The 21,639-nt window shown below is 36.8% G+C and overlaps 1 protein-coding gene and 1 long non-coding RNA gene across 13 annotated transcripts in view; one reads left to right on the top strand and one right to left on the bottom strand.

The window, feature by feature from the left end:
• INPP4B (inositol polyphosphate-4-phosphatase type II B) overlaps positions 1-21,639 on the bottom strand; it is a 775,173-nt gene that overhangs the window by 211,793 nt on the left and 541,741 nt on the right. For all 12 annotated transcript variants that reach the window (XM_058721302.1, XM_058721291.1, XM_058721289.1 and 9 more), the window contains 2 exons: positions 10,614-10,725; positions 1,555-1,627 (listed from right to left, as the gene is read on the bottom strand). In XM_058721302.1, the coding sequence (XP_058577285.1) occupies positions 1,555-1,627; positions 10,614-10,725 (185 nt within the window). The remainder of the gene's footprint in view (positions 1-1,554; positions 1,628-10,613; positions 10,726-21,639) is intronic.
• LOC131507036 (uncharacterized) lies at positions 193-4,095 on the top strand. Its single transcript, XR_009259281.1, has 3 exons — positions 193-439; positions 1,301-1,569; positions 4,011-4,095. It is a non-coding gene; the product is annotated as an uncharacterized LOC131507036 (long non-coding RNA).

Genomic DNA, 21,639 nt, shown 5'->3' with positions numbered 1-21,639 from the left:
TGATAACCTGATTCATCCAAACTGTATTTAACATGTACTTAATATGTACTTAATATGTCCCACACTCAATTTTATTTCTCAAAATTGACATTTACTTAATATGTCCCACACTCAATTTTATTTCTCAAAATTGACATTTACTAAATTAAATAGATTGTGTGGATACATTAAAATAAAGGATTAAAAGTTTGGTCAATTTTCAGGTGGAAAATAAATGTGAGGAGGACGCTTTGAGGATATATTAGATACTTTAAGCAGCCTGAAAACTTATGAAGTACTTTTAACATACATGGCTGATCTAGCTGTCTGGGTAGACTCTTCACTGCTCATTGCACATCCCTCTCAATATTGCATCCTAAATGAAATGAACAACAATATCGTTTGCTCATAGGCTAAGAAGTCGCTCCTCTTCTTTGGTATAATCAATCCCTCATTCCATGTAAGTATAATTACTGATTTTTTGTTACTGTTCCATTTTATTTTGAGTTCTCTGTAAGTATAAACAGAGTCAAAAGGGTTGCCTTCCCTTTCTCCAGTCCCTATTAGTAGAGGCTTCTGCCAACGAAAGGTTGCTAATAGTTTAGCAGTTATATATTAGTAAGCTTTGAAATTCGGTATCATTTACTAAGCTGATTATTATGCTATCTAAGTCATTGGTTAAATGTACGACATGACAGGGCTAGAAAAATATTAAGGCTTATTCTATCGTTACACCAACTTGTCAATTAATGGCTTTTTGGTAATAGCATGGCCTACTAATTAAGAGCAAAGGCCTTGGGATCAAAACAGGATTTAAATTCTGGACCTGTCATTTGCCAGGTAGGTGACCTTGACCGATTTCCTCATCTGTAAAATGAGGATTATGACAGTGCCATTTTCATAGCACAGGTCAGAAGGCAAGACATATGAGGCATTTAGCCTGCTGCTTGTCACTGTAATAGTCATTGTTTACTATTATTAATGGTAACATAATTTACATTAACATAAAAATATTAGTTCCATAATTTACTATATATATTATCACAATTTTAACTGGTCCTATAAGTCTCAGTTTTATTCACAAGGTTATCATTTAACACATGGTTTAGTGTCTTGTTGAAATTCAAATATATTACTGTAAGTAACACATTATATACATATATACCCCAGGAATGCACAAATGTGTATATGAATTTTTCCTACTTAACCCATATATCTACTGTTTTAACAACTTTGTTTTGAACTCTATAATTAGAAAGTCAAACTAAATAAGAGCTTCATATTTCTAATGCTTATTGTCTTCTAATGTGTCTTGTTTCAGACAATACCAAATCCAAAGCTAAAAGGAATTTGCTTTGCCATACAGCCACAGTGTTTTTATATCTTTCTTATGGAATTTTCAAGTCTATCCTTCCTCCACAGATGATGGTTACTTCTCATGATTACCAATTCATTTACTAAGTGTTCACAAATGATTCTGTGAGAATGCTGCCCACGTTCAGTATTGAGTTCATGGGAAATTAAAATTTACGTTTATATGAAACTAATATCAGTTTCCAAAACTGAGGTACATACCTGCATTCAAAAAAGGTAAGTTATCTTTTCCGTTCACACTTTCTGGGGCTGTACATTCACACACCAGTGCACACTAGGAAAGAATAAAAGAAAAAAACACTTATTTGAAAATAACAAAATCAAGAAATGAAATGCTTCCATTTTGTTTGCAAAACATGAGGCTATGCACATGGTTTCAAAAAGTTTTGAACAAGACACTTTTGTAAAACTATATTCAGCTTTATCTTTACTATGAGGCCTGTTTAACTTGTGCCTATTTACATGTATATATAATATGATTGAATCACATAATTATAGGCTACATCTTGGTTCTATTGGAAACTACTTAGGAAAGAAGTAAAAAGTGGAAAAGGATTGTCCCCAACATTCCAGAAATCTGCTTCGAGTACAGCAAATCACATTTGACAACCAGAATGGTTTCATATTTCTGTCACCTGGGATAGTTTTCGATCAATAAAAAGCAAATTATTTTCTAGATTTGAAAGGACAGCTTTAAATAAAAGATAAAATATGATGAAGCATCAAGTGACATAAGGCGAAAGGAGATTTTCATCTCTGGCAAAACAATGTAAACACTTGTTCATAAAGTATGAGGAAAAATCATAAATAAATTGATCTCTGATTTATATGTTGCTGATTTATAAACAAGTAATTTGTAAATAAGCTGATCCAGAGATCATGCGTCTATTAATCTATGATTAGTAGGTTAAGCTCCTGAGCTTTTACAGAACCAACACTGCTCTGGACAGAGAAGAAACACAGAAGAGCACGTTGCCATGAGTGAAGCATGCATGGGCAACGATATCCCAGACAATGTAGCATTAAGTGAGGGGACCCCCCTTCAACTTTCTATGAAACTGGAATTAGCAGAGGAAGCAACTCTTCTGGCCCCATGATGTTGATAAGAGACCTATCATCACACAGACTGACACCAGCATCGCTGGCATCTGTTTCTTCAAATGAGTTCCCTTCTATCGCTAGCCAAAAAAAAGGGGGGGTGGTAGTTTGAGGAAAGAGGAAAGTGAATTTTTAGAGCAAATATATCACACAGAAACAAATAAATGCAAACAAAACCAAAGGAAAACTCGGAAACCAGAAACTTCTTTGGTGAGTTCTGAGGGAAGCAGGCTTTGCTCAAGAGACTCCAAGGGCTCAAGAGAACCTAGGAGGGTGTATCAAGATTGCTTGGGCTATTCCTGTCTGTTTCCCTCCACCATTCCTTCTCCAGGCACTGGTCCTCTTGGAGAATCATGGCCACTGAGGTCACTGCTAATGATGGAACGTATATGTCTGTCAAACATTTCTAGAAGAAAGACAAATAACTTAAAAGATTTATTTAAATGTTATGTCTATATTTGTATAATCCACTACTTATTCCCCCATCATAACATTCATCACATACTCAGGAAATGTCTTGATGGGGAAAAATGTGATCTCATAATTTCTTTGGTGCTTCTATTGAGGGCTAGTTTACTGAAAGAATGAATAACTGCAAACAGCTCTTAAAATTTGATGTTCTCTAAATCATTTTCCTGACCAAACCAGAACTCAAAGGTGATCTTTTCTTTTAATCCATAGCTATTTAGGAAATGCACTTCCCAAATCACTAGAGCAATGTGCAATGATGCTTGAACATACTTAAAATTCTTTATTTCTCTTACTTCCAATATTTCTTCTACTCTTTGCAGCCTATATAGGGCTGTTAAAATAATCTTTCATAAACATTATATTCATCATACCAGTGCTCTGCTTGAAAATGTATAAGGTTATTTACTATCCAATCAAATCCAATATCTCATACTCGTATTCAAATTCTTTCATGATTTGTCCATGATATCCTTCCACATAATAACTAGGTAAATAGCTATTAGCCATCCTCCTTTCCAAAAAAGGATTATCATCTACAATATAATTTATAGGAATGGTTTGGATTAAACTCTTTTAGTAAAGAAGTCCATAATTCATAGGGATCAGGCTATTATCTTGAGAAGCTGCTTCTCTACATGGAGAGAGCTGTGCCTCTTCATAATCAAAACCAACTTTCTGTTTCCTAAAAGAAGGCCTATATTATTTTACCAAATGGATACAGACATATAACTTTCATACATCTGCATCTTCCATCTACACTGGAAGGCAGGTACTTAGGATAATTTTAACCTCATAACGTTCTTATTTTGCAACTTTTATTGTATTTTAAAGCTTTACTATTCAGAATGCTCTCAAAATTTAAATCCTGGGAACATAACAGGAAATATCCAACAAGTATTTACTAAATTCATAAATATTTTTATATTTGGACTCAGTAATTATTTTCTTCAATTGTTTCCTGAGTGTACTATCTGTGCCATTATTTAAGTTGTGAGTTTTTGAAGCCAAGAACCACATTTCTTATTTCCCCAGGCCATTTTATTTAGTATTTTACAGCTGACCCTAGAATCATTTTTCCACTGTGCTAGGTATTACAGAGAATGCAAAGATTAAAATGATGTGGACTCTGTGCTTAAGGAGGCTCCAGCTATGTATACTGTTTATTGCTATCATTATGATGGATATTTGCAGTGTTATGCACTTACACGGTAGGTGCTCTCAATGTAATGACTTCATATTTGTGATTCTGAGCAGGAATAACAAACACCACATGCCTTTTGTACCACCATAGCACCATAAGCCTAGTGATTTGGATGAGTGCTTTTAAAAACGTCATCTACTGGTAAGTATAGCCAAGAAGAAACATAAGATGTATAAAATTCTTGGAGCTTAATGATTTTGAATCAACTAACAAACCAATTTGCCATGCATTGGGCTAGAAAGTTAACCAAACTGCAAGGACAATGATCATGAAAGACACAAAGACCAGACTCTTGGCTAAGCACTTTCACATTTGTTAGTTTGTTTATTCCTTAAATCATGGTTGTCTAAGTTTGGTCTGGAATCTCCTGGAGTGCCTGATAACTTGGTCTTTGCATCCTCTGCAGCATCTAGCACAGGGTGAAGACAAAGTCATTTTCATCATAACACTAAAACACTATTTGTCTACCTCTCTCTTTCTCTTATAAGCATATAGTGGAATTTTCTAGAGGCCCTATTACATAATCATTTGACAGCTAATGGTATGTGGGCTTGTGTACTCTTCTGTTTTAAACATTTCTTGTTTGAATTTCTAATATGATAAATGTAGATATAAGTCAGCAAAATCTCTAATACAGTAAATATCAACAGATAAAATCCACATAAATTCAAATTTTAAGAGTGTATAATACCATTCAGATACTATAATTACTTGCAAACAATAATTCTAGCTTGGATATCTCACAAGAATTCTAGACTCAAACCTCCAACTGCCTTCATATATTTACACTTGGATGTCTAAGAGGAATTTCAAAGTTAACATCTCAAAATCTCTGGTGCTCCTGCACCTGCTCCTCTCACTTTTCCTTATCACTAAAAATGGTAATTCTGTTCTTTTGACTTTCCTTTGTACCTACAGTCTGGCCACATTTCACTTTCTCTATCAATACCACCCTGATTCAACCCATCTTCATTTGTACCTTGAATCTTTGCAACCAACAGGCTCCATTCTTCTGCCCTTCCTTCTTTTCAGGCCATACTCAACACAAACAATCATAACATTTTGTACATATATTCAAAAATCCTCAACTGTATTTGTATCTAGTTCAGAGTCTAATGCCTATAAGGGAGCATACAGTCTGTCTCCCCTGCCTGTGGACCTCATCCTCAACTCCTATCACTCTCCTCTTCAACCCCCAATTCCAGTCACACTGGCCTCCTCACTGGTCTTTTAATATCACAGGCACACTGCCACCTCAGGGCTTTTGCTCTTGCTGTTCACTCTAACTAGAATTCTTGTTCCTCTCAGATACCCACATCTTGTTCCCTCATTTCCTGCATGTTTCAGATCAGATATCATATTAACAGTGAGTTTATCCATGATCGTCCAAAATAAAATGGCCACAGCCAACATTCCCTGGTCCTTGTACCCTTATTTTTTTATAGCGTATAGTACCATCTGATCAACACTATATGACTTGTTTATTTTGTGATTGTTCACTTCCCTGGAAGGCAGCATCTGTGTCTATTTGTCTCATTGCTGAATATCCAGAACCTAGTAGAATGCCTAGGACATAGAAGGCAGTATTTTTTGATAAATGAATGATGACTATTATATGTCTGCAAATATCTTATAAGGTAAGTTAAGTCAGTTACATTATTCTCAATTGTATATTTGGGAAAAATAAAGGGATGGAGCCTTTTGAGATGGTCCTTAGCTATCCAAGGAGTCTACACTTTCCCTGACCGTGGCTAATGAATATCTTGTTAAAACACCACTTCAAAATATGGGGGGGAAATAGCCTGAGGAGAGCAGCAAATCACCAAAATATGAGTCAGACGAGGCTCGTAGTAAAAAGAAGATGTATTATTACTCCGCTTGTATCATCTCTGTCACTGTCATAAATAAGTAAGGCTTTTCTCTCCTTTGGTAGAAATCACCACTACTTTGATCATTTGTAGTATGCCACATTCAAATATAATACAGATGTTACACAAAAGGGGGAGACAAGGCAGGAGGTGATCTCAGCCCCAGCAAAGCCCCACTGGAGGATGCCTGTTAACAATCCTGTCCTGACAAGAAGCCAAGGCCCCTGGGAGGGTGGGCAGGGCAAAGAGGAGGGCTATGGAAGTCTCACTTGATCCTATTGGCTGTTACTTACATGGGGTTTTCTCATCTATTACCTGATTTGATGCTTTTGGTTCCTCCTTCTCCTTTCCCTAGTAGCATATTTTTTCCTTGACTATTTAATTCAAAGGTTGTTCTTGAAAAGTTTCTTCCTCTTTCCTTCATAATTCTACACTCTTTACTGCATTCTCACTCCAGTCTTTATTTATGGACTGATCAGTTTGTACACAGCATTATATATAGACAAATATTATCACTTCTAGGGAGACAATTTTGGATTTTATTTCTTCAAGGTAAAAATGACTTCATTTACTTATTCACTCACTTTCCCTGTGCCAGGCTCTGTTCTAGGTACTAGGGTAAAGGAAAAAACACAATAGACAAAAGCCTTTCTCTCATGAAGTTTAATTCTAGTTAGGGAAATAGACAATAGATGAGACAAATAAAATATATATGACACTGGACAGTGGTAAGTACAAGGGACGAAAAATAATGCAGACAAAGGAGATAGAAAGTTTCAGGTAGGCATGGAAATTTTGGATGTAAGGCAGAGAAGGCAGAATGAGAAGGTGACATTTTGAAAAAAAAAAAAAAAAACAGAAGGAAATGAGGGAATGAAGTATATAGTTACCTGGGGAAAAAAACTACAAAGGTAGACTGAAAACCAAGGTGAAGGACCTGAGTTGGAAAGGTCCTTCATTACCTGGAACGTGTAATGAACAGCCAAGAAGCTAATGAGGCTGGATCAAAGTAAGCAAGGAAGAGAAGTAGAGGATGAGGTTAACCATCACACTGAGAGGGCCAACACACTGAAAGGATTTAGGTTTACACTTTCAGGGAGTTGAGAAGCCATTGGAGGAATGACATGTTTTGTGCTACATTTTAATAAGTGTTCTGCTAAGAATTGACTATGATGATGGGGGTGTCGGGGAGGAGGAAGAAGGGACATTTAAGAGACTACTGTAAAAATGTCTGTAACAGACAATGTTGAAAGAGTGAAGGACTCACAAATCACTCGTTTCTGGATTTATTTAAAAGTCAAAGTCAAAGCGACTGGGTGGTTCAGTCAGTTAAGTGTCCGACTCTTGGTTTCAGTTCAGGTCATGATCTCATGGTTCGTGAATTCAAGCCCTATGTCAGGCTCTGTGCTGACAGTGTGGAGCATGCTTGGGATTCTCTCTCTCCCTTTCTCTCGGCCTCTACTCTGCTCATGCTCTCTCTCTTTCCCTCTCTCTCAAAAATAAATAAACCTTAAAAAAGGTAATAAACTTATAAATGTAAAAACATAACTTAAAAAAAAAAGTCAGAGTCAACAGAATTTACTAACAGGATTTGAGTATGAGAGGAAGAAATGAGTCAAAGATGACACCAAAAATTAAAAAAAAAATAATTTGAATACCTAATGCAATATTCCACTTGCTATATGAGCTTTGTAAAATGTTGTTACTACTTCTTTTGTGAAATTTTCCTTCTTTAGCTATGAGATTTTAACACTTTGCCTTCTATTACTATGCATGTACATAGAAAATAAAAGTTTGAAACCAGTGTGATATGGTGAATGCCCTTCTGAGTGATCTTTGCTTAATGAGAACTGTAAAGTAATAATATGATTTGAGGCAACAAGTAAGTTAATGGCAGAAGACAGAGTCTGGATTTTCATTTATACTGTATTTCATGCTCTGGAGGTTATATGAGATTAAAGATTCAAATGTAGTTTTATGTCAGGGATATTGTTATGAACTGGATTGTTCCCCAAAATTCATTATGTTGAAGCCCAACACCCAATGGGACTGTATTTGGAGACGGCCTTTATAGTGGTAATTAAAGTTAGGTAAGATGATAAGTGTGGGGGCTCTAATCCTATAGGGCTGGTGTCCTTATAAGATGAGACACCAGAGCTCGCTGTCTCTGTGTACATGTGCCAAGGAAAGGCCATGTGAGGACACAGCAAGAAGTCTGTAAGCCTGGAAGAGAGCTCTCACCAAGAATTAAGTCATCTGGCACATTGACCTGGGACTTCCTAGCCTCCAGAGCTGCGATAAAATAAATTTTTGTTGTTTAAGCTGTTCAGTGTGTAGTATTTTATTATGGAAGCCCATGCTGATAAAACAGGTGTTAATCTTTTATCTATTTCAATATACATGAGAGATAACCTGTGTCACTCACCCACAAAATTCTGGTCCTGCTAGTTTTACTTCATTCTCCACCATTCACACAAAGTAAGGAGGGGGATGTTGTTTTAGAGATAACGTCTATTTCAGTTACTTTGTCTCTTCACATGTTTTAGTCATTCAGGACTTAAGTCACCATTCGTGGACTGTGTTAATACACTTCATACAGATTTGGATTTAGCATATCTGCAAAAAGAGTCCCTGCATTTGCATTTCTAACAAACATCCCAGAAAATTCAGATCATGCTTTGTAAGCCACTGAGATAAAGTTATTTCCACGTAATTCTTCTAAATGTCATACCTAGTGGACATTACTACATGTTTTTCACTGAACCATGAGTATTCTGAAGGATTGCCAACAACATTTATAGTAACTTTATTAAAAATGCATGAAAGGTCAATGTTTACTAAGAACCCAGACAGGACAGAACTAATGCCAACAATGATTAGCACATTTATCATTTTAGTCAACTTACGACTTGTACATGGTGCGTGCTGACACTGCCACCTCCTATTTCCAGAACAGTGCAGTTAAGTCTTTTCAAGTTCACATTACTAAGTCAGAAACATTATGTGGGGCTTTGGGGAGGTGTATTCCTGGGTACCTAGTTCTCCGTTTATGAGAAGAGTATGATTCAATTTGTACTACCTCATAATAGCAACCCAGGAAAGGAGTCAGGGGGTGGGCAAGCTTTGAGAAAACTAGAGAGGTAGCTAATAATCTATTAATCTATTAATCTAATAATCTAATAATAATCTATTATTAGCTTGGAGCAGGCAAAGTCGTACTCCTTTGAAACAGGAAGTGTTTCTGCTACTGGTCTCCTGGCATACTGCCACAGGACGAGGCATGATTATCTGCCTTTTTCTGTTCTCATTCTCTCACTTGGCCTCCAAATCTTTCCTCCTTAATCTTGATACAAGCGTTCATGTGGTGGTGACTAACACAAGTTTTATATAGAACTCTAAAGGAAACAAGGATTGAATGAAGGGACCCCATAATTGGGGTTCCAGGTGCACACACCCTAAGAGCCACAGTTGGGGTTCTGAACACACAGATCTTAAGAGGAGCTGCTGCAAACTCACAACAGCCCTCACATTGTCAGGCAAATGGTTTCAAACTTTGAGCCTCCTTGGAATATTTTCATGATTTTTGATATGTTTTGAGGGAGAGTAGGGGAACAGAGAAGCACAAGGCTTGCTGCAGCAGGTAAGACCCAAGCTCATTCTAGGGCAAGAATAATATTCTTTTGAGGGGCAGTCTTGGGTTTCTTTTATAAAATTAATAATTCATTGTATTAGATAAACACCATTTCCCATGTAGATGTTTCCTCAGCACCCAAAATCAAATATGCCCCTAGATAAGGGACACTAAGCCAGAAAGTAAGTCACTATAGGTCTTATCATTAGAGAATGCTTATTTATGAAAAGGTAGGAATTATAGTGTATATACAAAGTCTTTCCTGAAAAAAAAGGCAGTTTGTAAGTCGATCCACTGTGTCTCAATAAAGTAGGCAATTGCATTCCTAAGACAGGAATTTAAGTTAATTCTTATATTAAATTTCTCTTTCTTAGATAAAAGAAAGTAAAAATCCTGGACACCTATTGCTATGCACCGGGGACCTTTATCCTCAGTTTCAAGGAAGCTGCTTCACCTCTAGCTGCCATTGCCCCTCCTCCAAAGCTGCCCCTTCCATTTTATGCTATTTCTACTTCTCTCTCTGCAATTTCATCAGGCACAATATTATCAAATCTGCTCTCCTTCACATAAAGATGAAATCTAAATTCAACTTGCGTCTCTTTCTAAAGAGGGTTTTGAGAGTAGAGAAGTGGTTACTTTTGGCGATAGCCCTCCCGGAATCTTCTGTGCATTTTGCTTAGGGTTAATTAGGGCAGAATGCAACAGTGATCAATATTTTTGTTCCAATTGAGAGGAGGCAGTGTCAACACAGGAGCCAGGGCGAAGAAGAAGGTGTTTCTGAACGGCGCATGGCTTTGCATAGTTCCATGCAAACAGACACTTTGGTTCAGTGGATGAAACATACTTCTGGCACTCCCATTCCAGAGTTGACTTCTCATTTTGCCTTTAAATAATGAGATTTCACACTTCAAAGACGTGTTGATAATTCAGGCATCTGGCAAAACTGATCATTCCTAATTTAATTTGTGCATTATGCTGACTGAGACCCTACCTTTTGTCCCTGCACATCTGTCGTGATGTGGTCGGCTTCCCCATCCTCAATCTCCCCCATCTTCACGACACTGACTTCTATGGTGCCAACAACTTTGCCACCATCTGAAGTTCTGCAACCAAAAATAAATGAAACGGAAAGGTAAGAATCTTCTCTCTCCTTAAAATATGCCCAAACATGTTTGTTTCTGAAAACCACAAATATTGCTATTTACCTTCATTGGTCTTAATTAAACAAATCTGCATAAAAAACATCAAAACAAGTTAATAGTGTTGGTATTATTTTTAATTAAAAAAAAAGTTAACCACAAACTTAAGAGGTAAGTGTATGGACTGTCAAAAGCTACCTCACGAAGGGAACACCTCCTCCTGGCTCTTAGGAGTAGACACAAATATCATGGATTGGTGTCCTGGTTGGCAACACCACATTCCCCACAACAGCAGAAACCATGGCTCCTCTATGCCAACTGCATGGAATGTTGTGCAAATCTGTTATAGAGATTACAGCTGAATAAAATAGAAGAGAGTATAAACATCCTTATATTCCTCTCTGATTGGACCACTGGCCACAATATCTGATTCTGTGCCTTCTCCCTAACATAATTTTTCTTTTTTTTAAAAATTATTTTTAATGTTTATTTTTGAGAGAGAAACAGAGACAGACACAGTGTGAGTGGGGGAGGGGCAGAGAGAGAGGGAGACACAGAATCCCAAGCAGGCTCTAGGCTCTGAGCTGTCAGCACAGAGCCAGACGTGGGGCTCGAACCCACAGACTGTGAGATCATGACCTGAGCCAAAGTCGGACACTTAACCGACTGAGCCACCCAGGAGCCCTTCATTTTTCTTTCTAAGAGACAAGGTAAAGGAGGTTCTCTTCCAGTAAACAGAAGAAATTTAAGGTACATGCAGAACAGAAATTAACGTTAGAGATAATTTAGTGCAACCTATAACTTAATCAAATAAAGAATCAGAGACTCAGAAAGATGAAAAGTCTTATCTAAGGTAACAAAATGGCGGGGTGCATGGGTGGCTCAGTCAGTTAAGTGCCAGACTTCAGCTCAGGTCATGATTTCACAGTTTGTGGGTTTGAGCCCCGTGTCCGCCTCTGTGCTGACAGCTCAGAGCCTGGAGCCTGACTGGGATTCTGTGTCTCCTTCTCTCTCTGCCCTTCTCCAGCTCATACTCTGTCTCTTTCTCTCTCAAAAATAAATAAACATTAAGGTAACAAAATGGCAAAACTAGAAATCCAGGTTTCTAGCTCCTTCAAGTCTGTTGGTCACTGAAAAACTTCCCTATTTAATGATGATGATAATTTTATTAAAGATTTTTGCCATCATTAATGTCTTCAATGAATTTTCTGATTAACAATAATTAAAGACAAAAATAAAATTAATAACCACCATCCTTTAAGGTTCTCTAATTTCTTTTCCTGGACAAGAAAAGACATAGAATAAATAGTGCCATCATACCATTGGAACAGGGTGACACATAATGATATTTTCCCCTTGAATCTTATTTTGAAAATAGGTAGCAAGCCACCTCCTAGGCATGCCATTTTGCTATAACTTCTTTCTAGGTCTAACTGACTAACAGAAATGCAATGCTTCATATTCTTCCATCATGTTTTTTTCTGAAATTTGTTTTTATCTTTAATTAGGATACAAATAGTGTATTTCTTTCAACCAAATCTTTCTAAGTGTCATGATATTATTACTAAAGAAGTCAGAAAAGAGGATTAGGAAAATTTTTATAAAGTAGTTTAGCAAAATGCTAATTAAAATAATGAATGTATTAGGTGAAAATGAAACCCAATTATGTTACTAGATCATGGTAGGTATTTCTCAAAAAACAAAAATAATAAAGTATACCCTTTGAAGTATGTTTCTAAGAAAATTGAAAGAGTAAAATTCTGGTGACAAATGCATACCCAATGTCATAATGTAATAAAATAAAAATGTGTACATAAAGAAAAGTGTTTTACTTGTTAAGTGGTGTATTAAGATTTCTTAGTAACATATGAAATAAAATGCTTTTTGGTGACTTTAAAATCAGTGGAAATCATATTGACTCAATTATTTGAAATTTTAATACAGAAAATTTAAACATTCATCATAAAGAAGATATGTATATGGATGGCATTATAATCTATGATTTGTGAAAAACTGCATCAGCTCCAATTCTGGGATAGTTTTAAAAAATTCATTATACCATTTTCCCACTTGAAAATGACATACTAACTTGTCATAAATCATGATGTGACTTAACTCTGCACAGTTATTCAGTACTGGTAATTATTAATTAAAGAGTTTAATAAGAGCTTTCATTGGCACTACTCAGCTTTTTCTAGAGGTTTGCAGGTTCTTTTTCCCCCAAGTGGATCATCAGTAACAATTACAGACATCTTTTTCTTCACATAGGAGTTGTTTAGAAATGTTTTGCTTGAGCAAATTGAGCTAGCTGAATTTCTAGGAATGCAAAGCCTATGTGTTACTGTCTACATTTTTTCAATGCACTAATCCAAATAATGTGATAATTATTTGAAGCCGAGGGTAGATTTTTCACACCCCCACCCCTCACCGCAGGACTGAGTAATAAAACAATATATGCCATAGTTGTTAAAAGCGTGAAAGCAGGAGTTTTGAGCTACCTGCTAGCTGCATGACCTGGGCAAAGAACTCAACCTCATGACACTTTGTAAAATGGAGACTGAGAATTTTCTTGTAAGGATTAAATTGTGGCATGATTTATGTCAAGTGCTCAGCACAATGCCTTCTATGAGATGAATACTCTTTCCTGCCAGCCCTCCTCTTTGTCCTAGTAGTAGAGCAGTGGCAGGAATAGTCGTAGTAGTAACTGTAGTGGTAGTACCAGCAGCGGTGGTAAGAGTAGCCACAGCAGCAGCGGGAATAGACTGTGATGTCGTTAATGTATCATATTTAATTCGATCCTCTTCAGGAATGTAACTAAAATAGGCAGCTAAGACTATAGTAAGAGATTACAGGATCCCATGGCACATGCATTTCAACAGTGATTGAGTGCTCACCAGAGATGCAAAGAATTAGAATTAACAGATGATATTATGAAGCTTACACTCTTAGTAGCTCAAACAACACAGGTTTATAACTAATTACAATGCGGCTGAACCTTTCAAAGTGCAAAAGTGAATGAATAAGCGATGTACTATGAGAGTAAGCTTCTGAACTATAGCTCTCTCTATTCCCTTTAAAACAATTATCTGGCTACTTTTTAAAGAATTTTAATGCCTTCAGGGTTTCCTACTTCATTTTATCTCCTATAGGCTTCCAAATAGTCCCAGATTAGAATCAAAGCAAGGAGCTTGCTCAATCTAGGGACTCTAGAATGATTCTAAAATCTTTTTTTTTCCCCAAAACAATTTTGGATAGGGAGCTCTAACTACTCTAAAGCAAGTCTCTTCATCTGAGATTTGTGGACGACAAAGAATGGGGCATCCAAATTATAAACTAAAGAGCTGAATCCAAGACACCTAAAGTATGGTTCACCCTGTCGATGAACTAGAACATAAAAGGTAGAAGGTGTTTTCTATTTATTCTGCAACAATTTAACACACACAGAATATGGGTATTCAACACTTCTCTTCAATCAGGGGAGTCATGATTGAAATATCTATTTCATGTTTCCAAAGGCTACTTCAAAGGTGATTTCCTACACATTTAGAAAAAACATTCATTATTAAATGTTTAATTATGCTTTCAATTTATCACCCATCAGGTTCAGGGGGCTAGTAATAATAGCTTAACTATTATTTATCACCAAAATTCTACTGAATTTTATCTAGCGGAAATCACTGTATCTGCATAGAAGATATATAGAAGACATGTCTGGGCTAGGAACCAAGAAATCCAAGTATTACTTGCAGTTCAACTGCTAACTAGCTATGTGACCAATGAGATATCACTTCAGCTCTCTGGATTTCAGTTTTCCTCGCTGCAAAACAAAGAGTTGGTCTCTAATAGCTATTCTCTAATACCAGCACTCAAGCCCAGTGCTCTGGTCACTCCTGTGATTGCATCATATGATTCTATCATAGGCACCATAGGCCATCACGGGCTGATACAGCCTTGGGGAAAATATCAGGTACATTCTAGCCTCCCCTCGGTTCTCACCTTCCCATCTTACCTTCCCCCAAAACAAACCAAAGAAGCCAAAGTCATGAGAAACCTGGCAAATACCTTAACGCGTGGAGTCGAATAAAAGGGCTAGTTTTTCTTATAATATCCAATGCATACATACATATTTTACTGCATTTACAGCACAGCATCTAGGCATTTTTACAAGGATACAAATTTGACTGAGCTAAGAAACAAAAGTGGTCTTTACACACTTTCTTAGCAATTTATATGGCAATAAGAACAGGCTGCAGTAATAAATAACTATCTCAATCTACATGAACAACAACAACAAAAAAACTGCCATTTCAGTCACTTGACAGGTCATTACCACTGTTTAATGCTGAAAGCTGTAAGAGAAGTAAAAGATGAATAGTTCATGGCCGATAAAGTATTTTGATCACAACATCAAAGTTCCCAGTTAAATTCAGCAAATACAGTAGTCCCTCTTATCCTTGGTTTCACTTTTCACAGCTTCGCCTTCTGAGGTTTTGGTTGCCCATCATCTACTGTGGTCCTGAAACAGATGTTCTTCTTTCTGACATATCATCAGAAAATCAACAGTAGCCTGGGTCACAATACCTCTGCCATTCACCTCACTTCATCTCATCATGTAGGCATTTTATCAACTCACATCATCACAAGAAGAAGGGTAAGTACAATGCAGTAAGATATTCTGTGAGACAGGGACCACATTCACGTAACGATTATTACAATATATTATTATAATTGTTCTGTTTTATTATTGTTCTTGTTAATCTTTTCCTGTGTCTAACTTATAAGTTAAACTTTTCCATAGGTAGGTATGTATAGGCAAAAACATAGTATATATAGGGTTTGGTACTATCCACATTTTCCATTGGGGGTCTTGGAATGTATCCTCTGCAAATAAGATTTGTGGGGGGGAGGCTTCTGTGCACTAATATTTAACCATGCCAACAAGATGGAAGGCAAACGAGATTTTCAGCAATACAAGTCTACATTCCTTTCTCACTCAGATTTTCAGCACGCAGAGTAGATTACTGGTTAAGGTTCTTTAAAATCTGCCTTTAAAATACCTCCCCTAATGCTTTCTAATGAAATATTCAATCACATGCAGAAACATACACTTTTAGAGGACTGAATGAAAGGGAGTATAAAACAGTCTTCTAACAAAGGAAAATTTAATGACTCTTCCTCTAGACTTCTTCACCTACTACACTATCCTTACTAGAGCAAAACGAAAAAGAAAAAGAGAAAAAAAGAAACTCTGGAAATGTTAAACAGCAGCATATAAATAACTCCTCTGGTTTTGGAAATGCCACAGAGATGCAAACCAACAAATGACTCTGTAAACATCTAGGGAGAAACCATCATTAGCACTGCCAGTTTTTGTGAATATAAAGTAGTCCTGTGCTATGCACAGGATCTTCAGCTGTGAGACGTGCTTTGCATTTAAACTGTCTAGACATGGACCTGAGAAATACAAATTTCACCCAGACAAGAAAATAAACAAAGGTAAACAAATAGAGTTAGTGAGTGAGGGCATCCTGAAGATCTTTCTGGTGCATCCGGCGATGCTAGATTTACTCAGGGCTGAAAGAAGTGAGAGTTCTATTTAAGTATGTATAACTAAGCACACCTCTATTCTGGCTGAAATTCATAAATGTCAGAAGCCATAAAATACTTTCAAACTATTACTTAAATAAAACTTTCAGTAGTTCTTAACATTATAGCTTATATGCTCCAAGTTTTGGTCCCTGGTTTTCTCATTATAAAGCTTGACTTCAGAAATTCCATCCATAATTACAACTCAAGTATCCCGTGTCTGAGGATCTATCATAATTCTACATTCCCTACTCTAACTTCTTTCATCAGGGATAGAATTTCTTTAACCTGGTCTAGAACTCCAAATTCCTTTTGTCCTGATATTTTACATTCTGTAAGCTTGAAACTAAACTGTTCCTCAAACTCCAACTCACACACGTCAAGAGCACATCATTTCCAAAGAAAAATATGCCATAGAATATTCCATCTCTACCTGTGTCTTGCCTCTACCTTCTGATAAGTCATTAAGCCCTGCTGACTAGTCCTCTAGAATGTCTCTTACATACATCCCTTCACAACGGTAACATCCCAAGCAGTTTTTTCACCTCTGTTTCATTACGCTGGAAGAACCTACTTTCACCTTCCATGAGCCTTCTCTTGCATTCCATCCATGTCAAGTTTTCTTCTTTTTTTTTGTTTTTTAAATTTTTTTAATGTTTATTTTTGTTTTAATTTTTTTTCAACGTTTTTAATTTATTTTTGGGACAGAGAGAGACTGAGCATGAACGGGGGAGGGGCAGAGAGAGAGGGAGACACAGAATCGGAAACAGGCTCCAGGCTCCGAGCCATCGGCCCAGAGCCTGACGCGGGGCTCGAACTCACGGACCGCGAGATCGTGACCTGGCTGAAGTCGGACGCTTAACCGACTGCGCCACCCAGGCGCCCCTTAATGTTTATTTTTGAGAGAGAGAGAGAGAGAGAGAGACAGAGACAGAGTGTGAGCAGGGGAGGGGCAGAGAGAGAGGGAGACACAGAATCCAAAGCAGGCTCCAGGCTCTGAGCTGTCAGCACAGAGCCCGATGTGGGGCTTGAACCCACGAGCTGTGAGATCATGACCTGAGCCAAAGTCGGCAACTCAACCAACTGAGCCACCCAGGCGTCCCATGTTTTCTTCTTTTTTCATTTTATTTTTTTAAGTTTTTATTTATTTATTTTGAGAGAGAGAGAGAGAGAGCGAGAGCGAGAGAGAGCAAGCACAAGCATGAGTGGGATATGGGCAGAGAGAGAGGAATAGAGAGAATCCCAAGCAGGCTTTGCACTATCAGCATGGAGCCCCATGTGGGACTTGAACTCACCAAATGTGAGATCATGACCTAAGTTGAAATTAAGAGTCAGACCCTTAACCAACTGAGCCACCCAGGCATTCCTGTCAGGCTTTCTTATTAAAGTACATATTATTCTCTTTCCTCTATTATTAAATGTCACCATATTATTTCTTTCCTCTATTAAAGGTCCTGAGACATTGTCTAATGCCTGCCCAGAGAGACTGCAGTATAGCCTGTCTTTAAAGGCCTTATATCAGTACTTGTCAAGGGTTTTGGGGAACTTGGTGTTTTTGGTTCAAACTTATCTATACCATCACACACCATTAAATAACAGAGTATGGTTTAGTGAGCAGTGCAGTGAACTTTGAGTAACAAAGTCCTTGGTTACTTTACAGTAAACAGCTATGTGACCATGAGCAAGCAACATAGCATCTATAAAGATGTCCCCAGCTATACAATATGAAGATAGTAAGCCATCCTACTTATCCCACAAGATTTATGTGACCAAAAACAAAAGATCTTAAGTGTAAGTACAAAACTGCTTTAATGTATGGCAGTGACTACTATACTGTACAGTCTGGGCCACAAAGCTTCAAGAGTACATCACAAATACATTTCTTCAATTTTCAGACTCATTGGCTCATAGCATCTTCTTTACTGCTAAAAATAGTACTATTCAAATATAAGTAATTATCCTAATAGAAATAAGTTAAAGCATATCTTTCCCTCTTCATGACTTTATTAAAAAAATATATGATAAGTTATGTTTGGAAACTTGTTGATTCAATGTAAAGGTGAAGTATAAAATACATCTTTAAACTTAAGACATATCCTGTAAACAAGGTGAGAAAACAAGATCGGCATCTTGTAAATGAATTTGTCAGGATTCGTAGGCAACCAAACGTATATTAAAAATAATAGGATATCAAGAGCTGCCCACTGGTATATAATGAGTTGTAGGTAAGAGGGAGTAAGTACACTCTACCCTCCTGCATCCACCGAATGCAGCTATAAAACCTGGACAGATGGACAGAGTAGCTGTTTGAAGACTCAAAGTAAATAGCACCAGGAACATTGGGGTAGATCAGAATTTTAAATACCACTGAGCCAGCAGTGAGTTTACCATTTCCCCCTTTCTGGTAGCTCCTGATCTGGACTCAACAGAGCCCTAAGCCTAGAGGTGGTCAATGGTGCAAACAGAGAGAACTCCAGGAGAAGGCCTCAAATTCTGGCACAAGGAATATAAAATGGGTTTCCCAACACTCAGAAGAATGGTTTTCATTTTTATTTTTTCCACTTTCTCACATCCCAGCCCCCAAGTAATCCAGTGGGGGCAGCAGTAAAAGTGACAGCAAAGAGGAATTGCAGGAGGCTGAATACTATGAAGGAAGGAAAGTCTCCTCTCTGATTGCAATTGACATCATAAGGGTGTAGGGTGAATCCCTTTACTTTTTATCTCTCTCTGTTCTTCTGCTTCTTGGTCCCTGAAGAGGGTGCAGTTGCATAGCAGAAATAAAAATAAATAAATAAAACCCCAGCTTTCTGGCTGGAGGATCAAACGGGAAGCCACAGGAAACAGGAACGTGCCAGGGATAGTGTGAAGAGGAAGGAGGCCAGGAAAGGGACTTCTTAATATTGTTCATAAATACCTGGCCTCACCTCAAGCTGTGCACGCGTGAATCTAAATAGAATATCAGAGACTTTGAGAAATAATTTATGGACTCGACTACCCCCCAGGTCTCAGACTGTCAACTGAGTGACAAAGATGAAGGACAGGTCTTAATGATACAACAAAAGCTTTGAAAATGTGAGTGATATTGAAACTACTATATGAGGTTTCACAGGACGTAAGTTCAGCTCACAAACATCTAGCAATGAACAAATGGAAACTGACGTAAAAAAATTATCATTTATGGTAGATACAAACAAAATGCCTAAGTGCAAAGATGTATAAGATTTATATACTGAAAATTACAAATGCGGATGGAAGAAATTAAAGAAGTTCTAAATTAATGGCAAGACAGATAGTGTTCATGTATTCAGACTCAACTTTATAGAGATGCCAGTTCTCCCCAAATTGATCTATACATTTAATAAAATACTAATCAAAATCCCAACAAGATCTTTTGTAGATAATGATAAGCTAATTCAAGAAGTTATAAGTCAGGGCAAATAAATAGAACAGCCAGAGTAATTTTAAGAAAGAAGAACAAAAATGGAGGATTTGCATTTACTGATTTTAAGACTTATTGTAAATATACAGTAGTCAAAACTATGTGGTGTTGGTGAAAGGGAAAATATATTTATAAATGAAACAATACAGAGGCAACATGATCAATTATTTTTTGACAAAGGTATGGTCAATTAAATAAAAAAGACTAGTCCTTTCAACAAATGGTATTGAAATAATTAGACATCCATTTGGGAAAAAAAATGAACCTTTGTCTTGACTTCACAACTGAAACAAAAGTTAGAATGCTTCACAGACCTGAATGTCTAAAACGTTTTATATAGATGTAGATATAGATATAAGAAAAAAATCTTCATGAATTGGGTTTAGTCAAGTGTTCTTAAATATGACAAAAGCAAAATCTAAAAAGGAAAAAAATCAGTAATTTGAACCTCATCAAAATTGAAAACTTTTGCTCTGTGAAAGATATTGTTATGTGAATGAAAAGACAAGCATTTGACTAGAAGAAAATAATTGCATATTATGTATCTAACAAAGAATTTGCCTCCAAAGCCCATAAAGAGTCCTCAAAACTCAACAGCAAAAAAAGGAACAACCTAATTAATAAATGGGCAAAGTTGAACCAACATGTTTCAAAAGAGGATATTCAGATATCAAATAAGCCATGGAAAATCATTCGGTGTCATTGGTAAACAGGGAAGTGAAAATTAAAAGCATTATGGGATGTCACTATATGCCTTAGGATGGCTGATGAGGATGCAGAACCACTGAAACTCTCATACGCTGCTGGTGGGAAAAAAAAAAGCATCTTGGGTGTTTATACAACTCAATATACACTTACCATATGACCCAGAAATTCCAATCATATTTACCCTAGAGAAATGAAAATTTAGGGTCACAGAAAAACCTACACATGAATATTTTACAAGGCCCTCTCATAATCATTCCAAATTAGAAACAACCAAAATATCCTTTAATGTGAATGGTTACACGAACTATCTTACAACCATATAGTGGAATCCCGCTTAGTAATTAAAAACCAAAACCAAAACCAAAACTGTTGATACACATAGCTTGGATGAATTTCAAAGGCATTGGACTGGGTGAATGAAGCTAGTCTCAAAAAGATACATACTCTATGATTCAATTTATATGTCCTGGAAATGAAAAAGCTAATGGTAATAGAGAACATACATTGTGGTCAGAGGGGTTAGGGTGGGTGGAGGTGTGAATTAACAGGGAAGTAGGAGAGAGATTCACCGTGGTGAAAACAGTTCTGTTTCTTGACTGTGGTGGTGTTTACAAGAATCCACACATGTGTTAATAGATAGAACCATATAACAATAAAAAGTCAATTTTACTGTATGTTAATTTATAAAATACAATAAATTAGAAAGGACACAGACATTTTCTCTGATAATAAATTAACAGCAAATAAAAACAGCCATTCAGTCTGGGAATAGAGAATCCAAATCATTAAAAGGTTATCCTATTCTATGTGAACCAAATCTTCCAATTTCTGGCAATACTGACTTGAAACAGCAAAGTCAAAGTGTCAATTTATCCCATGCTCTATACTTTCAAGATATATGCTGACATAGAAATGTCATATGTGAGAGAAAAAATCCACATGAACCACGGGGAACATTTCATCAGACTAGAGAGGAAGGTGTTCATGCAGCAAGTTCAGTGAGTTTCCCAAACCAATGATTTCCATTCATGGGATGAACCTACCAACTAAAATTACTCACATTTAGACCTACAAAAGAGAAACTATTGCTAAGGCTTTTTGTTGTGTCAACTTATTTTATTACATTTATTTGTTTGAATTTTTAT

The sequence above is a fragment of the Neofelis nebulosa genome, chromosome 3 (genome assembly GCF_028018385.1).
Source record: "Neofelis nebulosa isolate mNeoNeb1 chromosome 3, mNeoNeb1.pri, whole genome shotgun sequence".
NCBI lineage: Eukaryota > Metazoa > Chordata > Mammalia > Carnivora > Felidae > Neofelis > Neofelis nebulosa.
The sequence above is the reverse complement of the archived record's forward strand: the minus strand, read 5'-3'. Positions and strand labels throughout refer to the sequence as shown.